This window comes from Sabethes cyaneus, chromosome 3, assembly GCF_943734655.1.
Source record: "Sabethes cyaneus chromosome 3, idSabCyanKW18_F2, whole genome shotgun sequence".
Taxonomy (NCBI): Eukaryota; Metazoa; Arthropoda; class Insecta; order Diptera; family Culicidae; genus Sabethes; species Sabethes cyaneus.
In genome coordinates this window covers 16,975,106-16,993,239 of record NC_071355.1, presented here as the reverse complement: position 1 = coordinate 16,993,239, position 18,134 = coordinate 16,975,106, and the positions used below count along the sequence as shown (strand labels likewise).

Genomic DNA, 18,134 nt, shown 5'->3' with positions numbered 1-18,134 from the left:
ATTCGCTATGTCTAAATGGTTGCAGGCGTTATATTTACGTAACCACCGTAAACGTATTCGTGAACAAGTGGCTGGTGTAGTAATTGAACCAAGGATATCCTTAACAGGAGCAGAGCGTACTAGATTATCACGCAAACGAAAGCGTGAGAGTGCTTCTAGTTCGGCAGGTGAAGTTGCAAGTTTGTCGCACGAAGAGGCATCGCCCGCAGATATCAATCCATCGCATACCGTTATAATTCCGTCACATGAAATGACAGGTAAGCATATTTATAGAAAATTATCGCATGCTATTTGAGCTGTTTAGAAAGAAGTTCATAATAAATTTCGTAGCGAAATTACAAAAATACACTACAACTCAGTGCATTGATGGCAACAAATGTTTGTTTATTCGTGAATCTAAAATTGAATCTAAAATTTCAATTTAAATTAGTTGTGAAAATCTGGTGAATACTTAAATTACATAGTGGATCGTGAAACAATGTTCAAACTATCTCTGCTCTATTTACTCTATTTACTGCTAAATTGCTAGGGAATAGTAGGGAAGTGAACTGCTTGTATCCTCATGACTCAAGAAATGCACCGATTTTATTGTCCAGTCCCAGATACACCTGGCTGAGCTTCTATCAAGCAGTTATTAATAATTGTGTAAGACAGATTATCTAGTTTGACATATTATTTAATGAGTATTATATGACACAGTCCTACGTCACCCTTTCGTACAACCCTTAGGGCTGTATACCTTGTAGTTTTTTCGTTCAAACTTACCGTTAAGAAACTACTCGTAAAAAATGTCGATTAATATTTTCTCTTTGATTTCCAGCTAAGCGTGCTTCAAAATGGATGAAATGTGAGTATAAACGCAGTTCAATAAAATAAAAGCTGGACTTTGGTAAAAAAAAATCAATTTTATAAGTGACGTGAAAAACATCTTAAAAATTATCCTGTTTCTCTAAGATTTTCCCCATTATTCTGTATTCCGAATTGAACAATTCGGTTTCCTAAAGAGGACGGTATTGATCAAATGAGCAACAACTCGATCGAAATAAGGATCAGTGGGCAAACGGAATACAGGTATTTATTTTGTAGCAATTTTTACGACAATCAATTTGATGTCAATCAATTCGATGTCGACTTTAAATCATTTTTCATAAAGAAATATCGTACAATTTATTATTATTTGCAGTGTTGAGCACAATTTCGCTAATTCGCTATATCGCTTGTTAGCGGCGCTAAATTCTGGTTGACGAGTAACGCTAAATTTGGAATACGTTAGCGAAACCGTTAGCTTCGCTAAAAAAACCCTTGAAATCGCTAACCGCCAAATCGCTAAAGCTGCATGAAAATTGTGAAATCATTCAAACTTTACCTCGCCATTTTTATATTGCATTGGTCAGAAATAATGTCACAAACCTACAAGTACCGTACAAGTTGAATCACCAAAATAATAATATTACTGTCTGGTGAATGACAGAGGAAGTATCATGTATACCGAGAGGTCGACCCATCTTTTCCAGACAAGTCAATTCAAACGAGTTCTAATTGAACCGAAATTTGATTTCCGGTAATAATAACATAAGAAACAGACACTGATAGAGCATGCAATATGGAATTGAAACACGAATATATCTGGATAATAGATACTAAGTTTCTAAGTTTCTTTCTTTAAGGACAAACAAGTTGTGGTAATAGCGTATGCATTACAAAAGTAAACAAAATATGGACCGCGATTAAAAGAACTCCTTTGCGAAATGGCGTGTGTAGTCAAACTAAAATCGTAACAAATTTTAAGTTACTCTCCGACGTTTCGCTTTTAATTTTTAAAGCTTTTTCAAGGAAGATGAAAAGAACTACAAAAGGTTTCCTTAAATCCCAGTAAACCATTTGGTTTATATATCTCGATTGCAACTGAGATATACGAAATCATATCTGAACGAAAAAGTTGTATTTCACGCCATATAAGAGCATATATGTACCAAAATGGAGACGATATACGTGCGAAAATTTTGACAACTATTTGTAATTCTATTTTGCGCAGTTTTTATAACACGTAACTAAAAACTCCTGAATATATGATATAGATATAATCAAATATTGCAATTGTCTATCCTGCTTTATAATTCACAGTCATGAATTGTATATGAAGACACGCACGAATGCAAAACAATTTATTGTTCACTTCGATTTGACATACTCTAATCATTATACAACTCCAATATGAAATTGACATGAAAACGATTTAATGTGAACTTTCTATTACGATTTTGTGTTATCTGGGATGCTACTTTTATTAAGCCTTCTACAACAAATGCTTCGACGCCCTGTCGCACTATGGGGCAGAATCCGAAAAAGCTCGGACAAAACCTCAAAATTTTTATTTGAAATATTCTGTCAAACTTAATATTCTACGTAGAGTAGACATATAATCTATAAGAAATATGCATAAATTCTTTTAATAAGTGTTTTTTCAATAGGCATTAAAGAAGGTGAGACACAGTGTAAAAAAAAATTGAAAAATGAAAAAATAAATATCATTCAATCTTTTAGTATCTAGCTACTACCATGCTGCTTAAATTGCTATACTTTTAAAGGACAATTCACAATAAAGGGATTATAAACTAATAATTTAGGTGATATTAAGACAGATTTTTTACTAGTAGGCTTTGTTCTGACGAAGTGTTTTAAAACAAAAAAATTGTTATTTTCGTCAATTTTCAATAGTGTGTAGAAAAAGATTTCCACAGATTTCCGCTCTGACACTACCATAACATCAACATTCAAGGTGTTAACTAGTAATAAGCAAAAAAATTAGCTGCTACTCATTGCGATGTTCGGAGATATTAAAGTTTTCCTAACACTCTGTTGTCTGTTGTTCGAAAACAGACACTGAGGAAGCCTGCAAGTCGTAGGCGAAATACGTATCTATCAAGAATAAAATATACATAGTAGAATTAAATTGGATAAGTTTTCTTTTTATTTTATTTCCAGATGTTAATACGTGTTTGCAAGATAAACAGATTGCTATCCCGTCAGTTACTCGTTATTTTTTGTGCTTTCTGCCAAGCTTTGGCTGAGGCCTGAGGGCGATACCGGCCCATTTCGCCACTCGTATTCTTTTGCTGCGTATGGCCAAACTAATGAAACAATAAATTTCAAATATAACGGAGATCATACTACGGAAACTTAGTATTATAAATGATCGAGAGGCATACCATAAAACATGCAAAGATGTCCGTAATTTATCCTTTAAAAATGAAAACAAATGCTAACAGAGCAAAAGAAATATGAAACGTTTTCATCTTTGCAATGAGAAATGATTTCTAGAATCGGTTAAAATTGTTAATCCATCAAAAATACATGAATGCACCAAAGATAAATAGGGAAAGTTAACCGATATAGTAAACCCTCTACCTGTAATGAACCCTCGGATAAAATTTTCGTATTTATTAGCTTATACTTCTTATTTCTTAGGATATATGACATAAAACAGAACATACTAAACATAACACACATTTGAGTTTATAAAATTTTAGCTGCATTTCATTATTAATGCTTTAAAATAGACATTTTCAATAAGTGAGGGTCCATTATACGGTTAACAATGCAAAAATACACTAGAATTCCTATAAAGGAGCCAGTCGTTATTCTATTGCAAACCACAAGGGTCAATAAAAGGAAAATGGACATTCCAATTTGTTTTAAAAATTATGTAAAATATAGAGATGCAGCATAAATTGATATATTTAGGCTTATTCGAAAGTTACTAATATTGTAAGTGCCAACGCACAGTGGGGAATCGCAGGCCAGCAGTCAAAAAATGAAAGTTCATTTCGACTCTCCGTTGTATTTTTCCTGTGTTTCTATACTATTGAAGTGTTCAAATCCAAAATTTTAGATCAATATGACAAAATTTGAATTTTCTATGAATTTTGATTTTGATTTTTGATTTTTAAATTTTAATTTTCATTAAAAAAGTGCCATATTTTCGCGTAAAACACGCTTAAAAGTTTTGAAGCCAAGGTTTGCCACTATTGACACTACCGGTAAAAGTTAGCGTAAAATATGAGCTTTCAAATGCATATAGTCTCATTTAGCGCAGAGTAGCGCAGAGCACAGATATTACGCTTGTAAGGTTACTATATCAGAATTCAACAGTATAGACAAAATGCAAACACTCAAAGTAAACGTAGGATATCTTAATTATGGGATATCTCCTTTACATGGTTGAATAAGCTGCTTCGAATGTATGGTCCATATTGCATATTGACATGCATATTGAGAGGTTGGAGGAAATCTGTAGGATACAGCGATAGTGACGGAAATACAGCTCGAATATCTTATGCCAATCCTGGTATTAGTTCTGAAATCACGGGTATAGATATGAAATTGATTAAAAGGTTGAGAAATTTTCTTATAGCAAGTTCTTGAACACATTATTTCAGAAAAATTCGAAACATATTGTTTGTATACCAAAAACCTTTATGTCAGGGTGTAGTCCTCATATAATACGTCCACTGCAATGCAAAGAATTTGAATTCGCGGTCAGAAATGAATCTAGACAGCTATATTGCTGATAGGATGAAAGGCAGAAGAAGCACAAAAATAAGTTTTTTTTTGTTTAATTTTAGTCATTTTAACAACTCGGGACATTCGTGACTTCTGCGGGGTTGGGAATTGAACCACGATCCTCGGTGTGAGAGGCGTGAATGCCAGCCACTACACCGGTATTGACTCTCACAAAAATAAGGTTATTGCCTTATGCTAAAAATAGTGATAAAAATACAAGACAATATTTTACATGCAAAAATGAGTGTGAAAATACAAATCGTGATAGAATTATTCGTCTTCTTATTTCTCCGGATAAAGTTTATAGCTTCTTCGAAACGGAAAAATGTAATTAGAAAAATCTTTCTGAGAACGCTATATTACTATTGAAGACGAAACGTGATACGAGTGATTCTGCAGAAGGAGAAGAAGAAGGAAAAGAAAAACAAGAAGAAGAAGAAGATGGAGATAAAGAAGATTAAGAAAACTAATAAGGGGAAAAGTTTTGATTTTTGATTTGATTTTAATATTAATTTATATGGATTTTGTGTTGATTATTCAAGCTCATACTTGCTTTGTATTGTTTTATTTAATGTTTTATTCTGTAAAAATCCATCTGCAATAGTTTTCCAAATGACCCTCATTTCTTATACGTCATTATACTTGAAAAATAGTTGAAAATTCTCCCTAACACAAAAAATATACGTTCTAATGCAAAATAAACCTGAAATTCGGGCTCAGAACCCCAAAATTACTTAAGAATCACATATTATCCTTGATTTAAAGAAATTTTTTTGCTTGGCCAGCATTTGTATGGAGTCGCCCCACCTGTGCAACGGTTGGGGCTTGGGTGTTTAGCGTTACGAGTTCAAAATAATTTACAGATCCACAAATGGTTGATTTGCCCTATACCAGAATAATAATACTAAATTACTCTTGATATACAGATTATGATAATTTGTATAGGAGGTCGTCCGACTACCAATTTTGAAGACACAAAATTTCTAAAGTCAATATTTAAAAAGTTAGACTTCAACGCCATCTATAGGAATAAAAATACAACTACTTAAAATTTACAAAAAGATGCGAAATTTTATAACAAATAATGTTGCTGAAGACAATAAAGCTCTACGAAGCATATGAAAGAAGTTATGAGGTTTTGTCCGAGCGCCGGGTCAATCTGCCCCACTGTGTGTCGGTCGGCCTGACGGCAGTTAGCCGGAACCTCAGTCATGGCTGATGAAACAATGAAAATGCTCTATTGTTTGCGGCTGGGGGACGCCGGAATGGTTGACGGTATTCAGTTCGATGATTATCTTTAACCGGCACATCTTCATTGATCTTTTGCACATTGGGCCGAGGCCGGGGCGGCCAAAAAACCACTTCCAGCATGCACTTCGTACTGCATATATTCTCGTTCACCACAAGCCCCGAAAGAAAGAACTGCAGCTTGAACATTCGCTTCTCGCTGATCGTCAGTTACAGAAGGACATTCTTTGGGAACTTTCTGTGGGAGATATATTTGGTGTGGGAGCTACCTTCTTGGTGAAGCCTGCAAGTCGTAGGCGAAATACGTATCTGTCGCGAATAATATCGATAGTAGAATTTCAGGTATCGTATTCTACTAAGACATTCCAAAACTTCAGACATTACGAAATTTTCGCTAATCTGAGTTTATCGATTCGCGTTTAGCGATTAGCAAGCTAACGAGTTTTCGGTAAGCGAATTAGTTGTTAGCGACGCTAAATTTTTGGTTAGCGGTGCCCACCACTGATTATTTGAAAATTACTGATGAGATCTATCAAATGAAACCGAGTTGTTGAAAATCGGACGAATTATTCAAAAGTTATTCAAACTTAAACATTTAAGTACCTTACTTACACTGCGGGTAAATGGGTAAACGGGAAGATCTACCTCAGGGAATGTCTACAGAAGCTTCTGTAGACATGCATTCTTCTGTTGAAGCAACACGAAGGTTCTACGATCTTCTGGCCGGATTCAGCTTCAAGCCGCTATTCCAAGGATATCCTGGAGTGGTACAAAGCCAATGGGGTTACTTTCCGTACCCAAGGATATGAACCACCCCCCTCCCCCGCCCCCCACAACGCACCGGAACTACGGCCCATCAAAAAATACTCGTACATTATGAAGTAGAACTGGCAAAGAACGAACATGCGCATGCGCTGTTCGCTAACTCGGATTACCTACGAATGGCCGAAACACAAATGGCCGAATCACGAATGGCCGAAACACAAATGGCCGAAATAACGAATGGCATAATATATCAAATGGCCGAATCACGAATGGCCGAATCACAAAAGGCCGAATCACTAATGGCCGAATCACAAATGGCCGAAACACGAATGGCCGAATGTCATATTCGACCGAAAATATTCATAGCCTTCAACCTGCGCAAACATTGGGTACATGCTGTCCTTACTCGCTGCCGCTCGTTCGGACTTAACTAAGGGATAATCCCTAATAGACAGTAAACCTAGGAAAATGCATGCACCTAAATAGTAGTGGTTTCTGCGGGGGGGCTGCCCCCCCGCAGTGGCCGGCGCTTCCGACGGCGGGTCACCGGCGCACACTCGCGGCCTACGGCCGTCTCGCCCTGAATCATCTAGGAAACATTTAAAGACTAATCTCAAGTTTTTAGTCTTGACCTTGAAATGCGGTCATACATATATATTAATATTTTTTGAAAGGTTCTACAATTGATGAAGGGACGGTAGGGGAAAGAATTGAAAATTTTTGGTGAAGGAGGGGAAGAGCGGAAAGGAAGGGGGGGGGTATTGGTAGCTATGCTTGACAAGTAGTCATTTTGACTCCTACCTTTTGTCCAATGCTGGAAGGTGCATGAGTCGAACCAAGCTGTAATCTGAGATTATAACCGGATTCGAAACCACAACACCCGCCAGGGCATGTGGTTCGCTGGAACTTGTACCTTTGAACCATAGAGGCGCTGGACAAAAGGAGACCGCAAAATCCACTTCTCAAGAATAGCGACGTGTTTGGTTGGGTTATCGACACATATTGTGCCGCTTCCTACATCAATTGCAGATTACGGGGAAGGCCCCGTTCGGTAATCGAATAATTGAAAATTTCGGACATCACTAAATGCTTCTTATGCTTTTTTCATTTCACACAAAATATAATCAGTAGGGTAACGACCCCAGAAATCGCCCCTTTTATCAGGTTTTTATGTTGTAAAATGAATAAATCGCCATATTATTATAAAATCAGCCCTAAACTCAGACAAGTATGAGATTACATTAATAATCTATCTATTTTGGCCAAACGGAATAATGAAAACTCAAATTTGATAGCAAAAGACTCAATTTTGAGCAGGAACCTCTAATACCACATTTCGCCCATAGCGATCCAAAATTCGTCCCCCATGTGACCCAAATTTCGCCCACTTGTTATTTGTTGCAAATTGTCCAAATAAACTCAATTATTTTGTTAGAATTGTTGTTACTATTATTTAACGTTAAGATTATGTCTATCCAGTGCTTAATATGGCAATCAATTTGTATCAGGAATTCGTTAAATGTAAATCTAAATTGAAATGAACTGATCACCTCCTGATACCTGATGCGGTAAAACTAAAAAATACAGAGAAGGTGAGTTTTTACTAAATGTTTATTTTCATTGCAGTAAAATAAGGCTTGTGATACTCGTCAAAGATATTTAAAATGATTGGTCCTGCTGGTTCTTTTTCTGGTCATTTTTTGAATTCATTGATATGTGGGCGAATAAATACAATTCAGTGCATACGGAATGGCACAATGTTTATTTTGATAGTTTAAATAACCTTATAGGGTAGATGATCCATTAGTTGCGCCACTAAGCACAATATAACTTCATTTTGCTTGTTTATTGAGCTATATGCTTCAATTAATGCTTGTGGGATATAAATTTATCAAATACAAGGTATTTGTCACAAGGCAAGACAATTGCTTTCGTTGTACGAGAAGCTTTATAAAGAAAAAATGAATTTTCCGATTCAATTATATTGTACCAACAGTTACCGGTTTACTGTATTAAATATTCCAGCAACTGGGAAGCAGACCCATCTTACCTACTCAACTAGGAATACTAGGATATTTTTTGACATAACTTGAAATTCTTAGCGAGCATTTTTGGTTAGACCGGGTTTGTAATGCTAAGATATTAGAGATTTCATAATATTATCGAAATATTCTATTTTATCACCACGATTATTTCTTTGTTGTCTGCATTGCACTTTAAATACTTTTCAAAGGCTTATCCATCATAACAATTTTTTGCTCTTATCTGCTTTAAAATAGTAGACGGTTTTTTCGCGTGATTTTCCAATAGTCAGATTTATTCTCATGACAAGAAAGATTGTGATTTTTGAGAATATTATGCACGTCTTACTAATTCGTGCGGTTTTAATCTTATTATCAATTTAGATGTCGATTATTGCTAATTCAACATTTCGTTTGGTAAAAATCCTTATAAGCCCATGTTTAGAAGGTAATTCTTTTGTTAAATGAATTCAAGTGAAGATATGATGTGCTTTCTGCATCAAAATATTATTTATTCGATACTTTTACTCACCATTTTGATAAACGTAAATCAGCGAGCAAACTAATCGATTGTGACTTGCCTTTGTTTATGTGTGGCATATTTGTAAATGTTTGATAGATGAGGGCGAAAACTGGTTCCCGCAGTAAGTTCGGTTAAATATATACAGATTCGACCGGGGCGAATTTTGGGACTCATAAGATTTACAATACCCAGTTTTCGCCCAGTGCATTTATGTTCTATTTTCAGCAGAATTGCGATAAAATATTAAAGTAAAAGCACAATTATGACATTTGAATCAGATATAACCAAATTGATGCTAAAAAGTGCAAGGAGATACGATTTTCCATTACTTTTCCTCAATTTTATTTTGCGTGCTCGTTCTTGAGAATGGAAAAATCGCGTCTTAAATACAATACCTATTTTTAAAACCACAATTAATCATAAAAATAAATAAAACAACACAACGAATTCTATTCAAATAACTGAAAACTGAGTTAAATTGAATATAAATTAGACTAACAACTTAAAATTCAACTATGTATTGAGTTAAATCACGGGAATACCAATAAGAGGGCGAATTCTGGGGTGGGGGCGAATTGTGGGGTTCTTACCCTATACGCGGACTAAATGATTTGATGTTTTTATAATGTTATAAAAATTCTAGGCTTTGTCTTTTCTGCCTCAAAATCGGGTACCGTACGACGCGATGGAAGGAACGATGCCTGAAGAATTGGAGAATTTCCTCAGATATTTTCGGGATACTTACATAAGTGGGAGGAACGGGAACAACAGGCCATTGTTTCACCCCACTCTGTGGTCCAATTTTAAGCATGTCATTGACAAGCTACCGCGGACCACAAACAGCTTGGAAGCATGGCACCAACGATGGACAACCATTGTTGGTTCCAATCACCTGTCAATGACCAAGATTATCACAGAGCTGCGGGTGGAGCAAAAGGCGATAGAGGGGAACATCCTTAGAATTCTTCAGGGGGATGTTCCGAATTCGCGCCGAGAAATAGACGAAAAAATCTACTCGAAATGTGTTAATGCTCACAAAATGAGCAGCAAAAATTTTGTTGACGCAGTTGCGCTTTTATTAACTAAACAAAGGCGTTCGTAAAGCATGTTTTGTTTGTTTAATAGTAGTAGTTTGTTTTTTGTTTGATTAAAGTTATTTGTTAACTACTTGCCAATTCATGGTTTTTTATTGAGTAGTTATTTAGGCATCTCGAAAAATTTCGGCCTTTTATGATTCGGCCATTCGTGATTCGGCCTTTCGTGATTCGGCCTTTCGTAATTCGGCCATTCGTGATTCGGCCTTTCGTGATTCGGCCTTCTGTGACTGTTATTGAAATTCGGCCATTTGGATTTCGGCCATTCGTGATTCGGCCATTTGTGTTTCGGCCATTCGGTACCAGCCCGCTAACTCCTATTCCTACCTCCACGTGGTGCCGGCTGGGGTACGCAACTTCGGTTGTCGTGCGCTAACAGGAAAGGGGGCACAGTAGCTCTCGCCCACATTATCGGGATAAGAACCTTAGGTACCGGAACACAAAAAGTCAATGAAAATGAAAGAAGAAATTTCTCTGGATTATTGGCAATGACCTTTAGCATAAAAACACGGACACGAATCGGAACATGGAGTATACTGACCCTTGCCCAGCAGGTAAGCTGGCTCAACTTGCAAGGGAAGCTAGCCGCCTGAAGCTTGAAGGGTCTGAGCGAGGTCCGCTGGCCGGGTACTGGCCAACACAAGACATCATCCGGGCAAGTCTGCTCTACTCTGGCATGCGAGGTGAAAATGCTACTCGAGAAAGAGGAGTTGGATTCCTACTGAGCCTAGGGGCACATGCAGTCCTGATGAAGTGGGGAAGGATAAACGAGCGAATAATTGTTGCCAGATGCAGAACACGGGTTAGAAACTTCACAGCTATCCAGTGCTATGCGCTGGACAGATGCTGCTGACCTGCAGGGGAAAGAGAGCTTTTACAGTCAGCTGAACAGCGTAGTCGAGAAAATCCCGAAGGGGGACATCCAAATCCACTTGGGCAACTTCAACGCGGACCTTGAACGCGTCATGGGACGCCATGGCCTAGGAGAGATGAGCGAAAACGAAGAGCTGTAATAACAACATGATCATTGGTGGATCGCTCTTTCCCCATGGACCAGTACATAAAGTCACGTGAGTTTCCCGTGACGGCCGAACTGAAAACCAAACCGACCACATCTGTATCAACCGAAAATGGTGAAGGAGCCTTATTGATGTACGCAACAAGCGCTGCGCTGATATCGCATCCGACCATCATCTTGTTATCGCCGAAATACGTTTGCGCGTCGCACGTGTCCAACGACGGGAGGAGAAAGTCGGGTGCCGTTACGACGTCCTCCGATTGGAGAATTCTGAGGTGAAAAGGGCTTTTGTCGAACAACTTGAATCCTCGGAATTGTCACCGGGTGGAACCGTCGAAGAGCAATGGACCGGCATCAAGAACGCCTTCATCAAGACGCGCAGCGGGCGGAGGGAGCGGATCTCGAATGAAACTAGGAGGAAGATCGACGAGCGGAGAGAGGCTGAAGCCGGCATTGAGCGAGCGCGGACAGTGGTGGTGTCAGGATGAATTCAAAGATGCCGCTAAAGGACAGAGCTGGTCAGCTATTGACTGACCGTACAGAACAGCTTAAGCGATGGACTGAACATTTTGAACAACTCCGAGTTTCAAATGTCAGAGACCAACAAAACCAGCAGCGTATGACGTCTACAGTTCGTCGAATTAATCGCGTCAACTCGGAGGCACCATCGCTGGATGAAATTGTAGCAGCCATCAAGAGTATGAAACCCAATAGCGCCAGGGATAGACTGTATTTCAGCCGAAATGCTCAAAGCTGACCCATCTTGGTCAGCCCAGATGATGCATCAGCTGGACTAGATGCAGAGCATATTGGTCAAAGTCCCTAAGAAGGTGACCTAACTAAATGCGGTAACTGACGAGGCATCACGCTGTTCTGTATTACTCTCAAAGTACTCTGTAAGATAATCCTCAATCGGATCCAGGAGAAAAGCGACGCTGGCATGCTGGCCGATCATGTGTAGACCATATCACAACGCTCCGCATTATATTGGAGCAGATCAACGAATTCCAGGACTCTCTTCTGCTGGTGTTCGTTGACTTCGAAAAGGCGTTCGACCGACTCAACCACGAAAGCATCTGGGGCGCACTTAGGCGTAGAGGAGTTCCAGACAAGCTAGTCCATCTCATCTCAGGCTCAGTACGAGGCGTTCTCGTGCAAGGTTTTGCATGACGGTGTCTTGTCCGACCCCATAAGGGTTACTGCTGGCGTGAGACAGGGCTGCATTTTATCACCGCTTCTGTTTCTCATAGTTATGGATGAGATATTAGTTGAAGCAATTGACAGTAGATCAAGTCGAAGATTGTCTTGGAAGCCTCTGACGATGCGGTGGAGCAGCTAAATAACCTCGACTTAGCCGACGACATTGTCTTGCTCGCACAGCGCCGAAACGATATGCTGAGCAATTTAGAAAGCATACATGTAGTAGTATTAGAGGTTCTCCACCCACGCAATTATGGTAGCGTAAGCAAATCTTAGAATAGTTCAAAAATCCTAGGTTAGAGAAATGTTAAACGTAGAATAAATTGTTAAATCGTTATTACTTTTTGATAGTTCTATTAATAAATGGATGTTTGATATGGTTTAAGTAGTTTAAAGGTTTCTCGCGACTCGTGTTCGTCTTAATTTGTTTGGCCTTGTTTGTTTAGTACTCCAGGTTGGACGGCTTGGGAAATCAGTCCTCGCACTCGGATTTTCGAAGCTGGTCAGTGGTCTGTTCGTACAGAGTTTGGACCAGTGATGAGAAAAATACGAGTCGGATTTAGCGATATTGTAGTGATTTTCTGCGGACTTCAAAGATTGTTTCGTTCGTAGACGGAGTACCTTTGGCGGATTGCGTCTGCTGTTTCGTTGTCTCCCCTTTTGAGGTTATTTAACTGACTCGCCCGTGGTTTCGAAAAGAATCCTAGTAGAACAGCAGGCGTAACGGGCTATTGGAAGATGGCAACCCAAGACCGAGAAATGTGGAAAACCGAAAGATTTGGTGCTACATTTCACATTCGGAACTTTAACTTCTGTTTTACGATACTATTGAGTTTTGCGACCTATTTCAGTCGAACTTCGAACCCAACGGTGAATATGTTAAATATGTGTTATATCCAGTATCCTGGGGATTCACCTTTTGGATTCCCATGCTAGAATCCTGGTTCTATGAGCAAGGCATTCTGTACGAATCTTATGCAGAATTTCTATACACGGTTCCACAATGCGAGGAATCCCAGAGAATCTTTGCGAATCTTTTTGGTTCGTCCGGGTGGTCATATCTTAAAGCCGACAAATTTTGTAACGTAACGTAAGGTAACGTTGCCGAAAGAGTAAAGTTAGTAAACGAAGGTGTTTACTAGCATCGACATAAGTACGATCATTGTTAGTGTTGCTGCAATTGAGCGTGCGCCTGAAGAATTAGTTTAAATTTTTGAAGTCATTTTCTCCGCGATGTCCCAAGCACAGACGCTACAATTGTTCACGTTCTCACTACTTTATTATTGCCACTGATATCTTATGTTCAAGATATGAATTTTCTTGCATTTTTTCGATAGAGCTCGTTTATACAATGGAATGGAACAAATAGAGCGCAAGGAGGAAAAATGGCATTTTCCGATTTGATCTTTAGCAAAAGGATTCATGTTTGGCAATATAAAATAACTTGCCTGCTGAAAAGCAATTCCAGCTCAACTAGCAAAACGATTTGTCTCGACTATTTTTGATTGGAATGAAATTTTACTGATGTATGGGATAAATAAGAGGTTTTAACAAAGATGCTCCCATTAATCGTGGGGAGGACCTACTGGCAGCAGATTCCAGATTTTTACTTTCTGACCTAAAACGAACAATCTGACAAAAGTTGGCATAAATTCGTAAAGGTCGATTTCACATGGTTCTCGGATACTCCGCGTAGAATTACCTCAAAACATCATTTTTAGATTTTAAATTTGCAATAACTTGAGAATGGTTGGGTCTAAGAAAAAAGTTTATTATATGACAAAATTTGATCAAAATTATGCGTAGAATTTGATTTTGTTTGAGTTTTATGAAAAAAATAAAAGTTAAATCAGGGTATTTTCGAAAAAATTGTTAAAATAGTGTCCATCGATAGCACTTCAATAGATTTTTCAAGACAATATCTCACATAATTGTAACTTTGTTATCAGAACAATCTTTATACTTACGGTAGTGCTGACTTTATTTTGCTGGCCACAGCTCGTGCTACGTCAGCCAGAACTGGCTGTGTGAAACCTTCCTTTGCATAGTGAAACCCGACGTACGGTTTCGTTCCAGCTGCCACAATTAATGAATTTTGCGGCGGAGCGTGTCGATATTTTGCGAAGAATCCACCCTCCACGCTGGCCGTCAGCAGATGCTCGAAAGTGCAGCTTTTCTGAGGTCCAACCACAGCCGCGTCTTGCACGGTCATTCCTTTACCGTAGGTCCATTTTCGACAGGCAATCGATTCCTGTGCTTCATTCACTCGCGCACTACCGACTCCGTATCGGCTGATTTGCTGCTTTAAGCTTCTCAGCAGCGGAAACAACTGCGAACCTTGGAAAATTACAACACATGACGGATGAAACACGTACACTTCTTCGTTAATGTGCTTTCCACTCTGGGCCTTAATGGCCTGGACCGGTTCCTGATGGAACAACTGCGAATGTACCAAGGTACCATTTTCACCGTAAAACAACACTTGGCCATTATCCAGACCGACTATGATAAAACTAAAATCGACACTAGTTTGGGTGCTTCCCTGGCCCAACAACGGAGCGCACAATACACTGGTTATCAGACAGTTCGGATCATCGATTGCTCCTTTCCAGGCTATTTTATAGGCATTCAGCTGCCGCTGCCGATCCCACTTGGAGGACAAAATTATCAGAATGGAACCATGTCCGAACGCTAGAATGTCCCCTGCCGGTGACAGCGAATAGCAAACTGCGTTGAGCCAATTTTCTTCTGCAAAAAAAGAAGAAAAATATATTTGCAATAGTCGTCTTATCTATTTTGTTGAAAAAATTCAATTAACATTAAGCTCTATTGAGCAGTGAAAGAAGTTGCAAAATACGCAATTTTTTCTTGACAACGCAAACAGTACCGAAACCAACCTGAGCTCAGACCGAACTGCTCCTGGACTTCGCGTAAGTCGTCCACACTGGACAGTAACTTTACTTCACACGACATTTTCGCGAATTAAAACCTCATGAATAAGCACTAATTCAATTGGCTATCTAAAACACGTTACCAACAAGTTAAAGCTGAAACGTTCACAAGATTTTACTTCTTTTTTGGCTGACGATGACAAAATTTCGCGACACAAAACACCACATTCAAACGAAGTAAGAAACAACGACGTCAACAAAGGAATGCAGCTGTCTGACAGATTCGATTGAATTCGATGCTTGTGTAGTGGTGGTGTTGGGTGTTGTGTTGTTGGAATCGTTCAAGGAATCGTTGCAATTTGCGCGAACTGAAAGCAGCACGCATACACTCATGGTATGTCATTCTCGTGGCGTACGCAGTAGTGGCTGCGTACCAACCGCGCATCCTTTTACACCGTTCGGTATTTGCACCAAAAAGCGGTGTAATTCAAATTGCTAAAAGATTAAGCTGTAAACTGTGATAAATAAATGGAAGTTATCAATAATATCTTATTTTATCATTGCTGATTGTAAATAAATATATTTTCAAAAGTACTTAACCGCTTATTAAAATGTTATTTTAAATATAATCGTTACGATAGCTGCGGCGCACTTTTTCGTTATCGTCCAAGCAATAAATGCGCCGAAAAAACAGTGGACGATTTGAGGTGAAATTAGTCGTCATCGATTCTGCAAATTTCAAAAGCAGTTTTTTTTTGTTTGAAACAAAAATTTTATTCATAAAAATATATTCGCTGTGTTCAGATTGGCAAGAAGAATGCAGAAGAATACATTTCTATAAACAGAACCCGGCTTTTGGGCCCAAAAACTGCTTCCGAAATTGGGCTCTCCGACGATAAGTTAATGACTGCTAATTGCCCTTTGGGCTAAAATAGCAAGTTTATGCACGGTTACGCACTTTTGAGCCGCATAAACTTAAAAGTAGATCTAAAATTGGACTTGTATTTAAATATGAATTTGGAATTTGGATCAAAATTGGACTTGAAACACTCGCGTGCCCAGACATTAACAAAAGGTGGGGCACCAGGCACCTTTCAGTATAGAATATTTTGGCCTGGAAAAAACAGAGTTATAGTAGACATGACATATTGATTATACTGATCACAAAAATACCCGGCCGATTGGGTTGAAAATTCTGGGCTTTCGGTTGCAATTAGATTTAAAATCAAAGTTGAAACTGAACTAGATATTACGAAGGCTTGGAACGGAACCAGAAATTAGAGTTGAAGTCGGACATTAAATTAGACTGGAATTTGAACTAATTTGAGCTTGAAGCTTTATGTTTTATTGAACTGGAAATTGGACTTAAAATTGAATTAAAATTGATCTTAAATTTAGAGTAACTTGGGTTGGAAGTTTATTTGGAAATATAATCATGAAATTGGATTAAAAAACAGAACTTGAGCTTTTATTTGAAATTGGTCTTAAAATTCGACTTGAAATTGGATTTGACGTTAACCTTGAAATTAAACTTAGATTGGTATTGAAATTGGACTTAAAATTAGGTTTAAAGCTAGACTTCATATTAGGCTTGACATCGGATATGCAATTTGTCATGCTTGAAGGAAGGCATTTCAGCTAAGACGAGTAACACTTTCAACTCCGTAGCTGTCTCGATCAGGTCAGTCACAAGACTACCGTTTATTCACTTTCTTCAGTCAAGCCTGTTATGAGTTTTCTTACATCTTTTCTTCTTTATTTCTTTTTACTCCTATTGAATTTTAGTTATTATCTCTTCTCTTTTTCTTTCCTTCAATTCTTCTGACATCATTTACACTAATTTGAACTTGAAATTCTACTTCCAACTGGACATCGACGAAAAATTAGACATGAAGTTTTACTTGACCTTAGGAATGACATTTTTTGTCTTATTCGCTCGCACATTCGTTTTTTCTCCTTTTCTGTACCGTTTTCTTGGTTCTCGCTGTCACTTTTCTGCTTTTTCACTTTTTTTCCTTCCGTTTTGCTCATTTTCAATCGTTTTTCTTTTTTTTCTGTCCCATGTTTCCTGTTTCGTTGTTCCGTTTTCAATCGTTTCCTATTCCATTTTTTATTATTATTTTTCCTCTTTGTTCGTTTCCAGTTTTTGTCTTTTTTCTAATATCCTTTCCTTCTCATTTTTCATCTTCATCTGTTCCGTTTTTCCTTTATTTTTGACTCGTTTTTCATATTTGCGTGCACTTTTATTCTTCTTGAGGCTCCCTATTTTCTCATTTTTTCCGGTTTTCCTTTTTTGTCTCCTATTTCTCGCCTTTTTCGTTTCCATTTTACATATTTATTTAGCCATTTGTCTCGTTCTAGTTTTCTTTTTTTTCTGTCCAATTTTTCAACTTTTTGTTCCTCCTCCTTTCAGCTTTTATATCCCGGTTGGACCACTTTTTCCCATTTTCCTCATTCCCTCTATCGGGTTTCTTTTTTCTTACGCTTGTTTTCTTTTTCGTTTTGATTTCTCTTGTTTTCTTGTCCCAAATTTTGCCCTTTTCCTTTGATCCGTAATTCCTTTTTTCTTGTGTGTTTTTCTGTGTATTTTTCTTACTTTTGGTCCCGGTTTTCGCCGTTTTTAGCTTTTTAACTGCTCTCCTGCTTTTTCTCTTTTTCCTTCTTTCTTTCGTTTTATAGCTTCTATCCTCCATTTTCCGTTCTCTCACCTTTTGCTGTTCTTGTTTCCTCATTTTTCTTCTTTTCTTTTTATTCTCCTTCATTTTCTGTCCTGTGTCCTCTTTTTTACTTTGTTTTCATTACTGTTTTCTT

The 18,134-nt window shown here is 38.1% G+C and overlaps 1 protein-coding gene across 2 annotated transcripts in view; it reads right to left on the bottom strand.

Annotated features, from left to right (window-relative positions):
* The window catches only part of LOC128739243 (rab3 GTPase-activating protein non-catalytic subunit), a 31,264-nt gene extending 15,804 nt beyond the window's left edge, over positions 1 to 15,460 (bottom strand). For both annotated transcript variants that reach the window (XM_053834708.1, XM_053834709.1), the window contains exons 1-2: positions 15,330 to 15,460; positions 14,400 to 15,180 (exon numbers count right to left, since the gene is read on the bottom strand). In XM_053834708.1, coding sequence (XP_053690683.1) covers positions 14,400 to 15,180; positions 15,330 to 15,405 — 857 coding nt within the window. In that variant the 5' untranslated portion in view covers positions 15,406 to 15,460. The remainder of the gene's footprint in view (positions 1 to 14,399; positions 15,181 to 15,329) is intronic.
* Between the last annotated feature and the right edge of the window lie 2,674 nt (positions 15,461 to 18,134).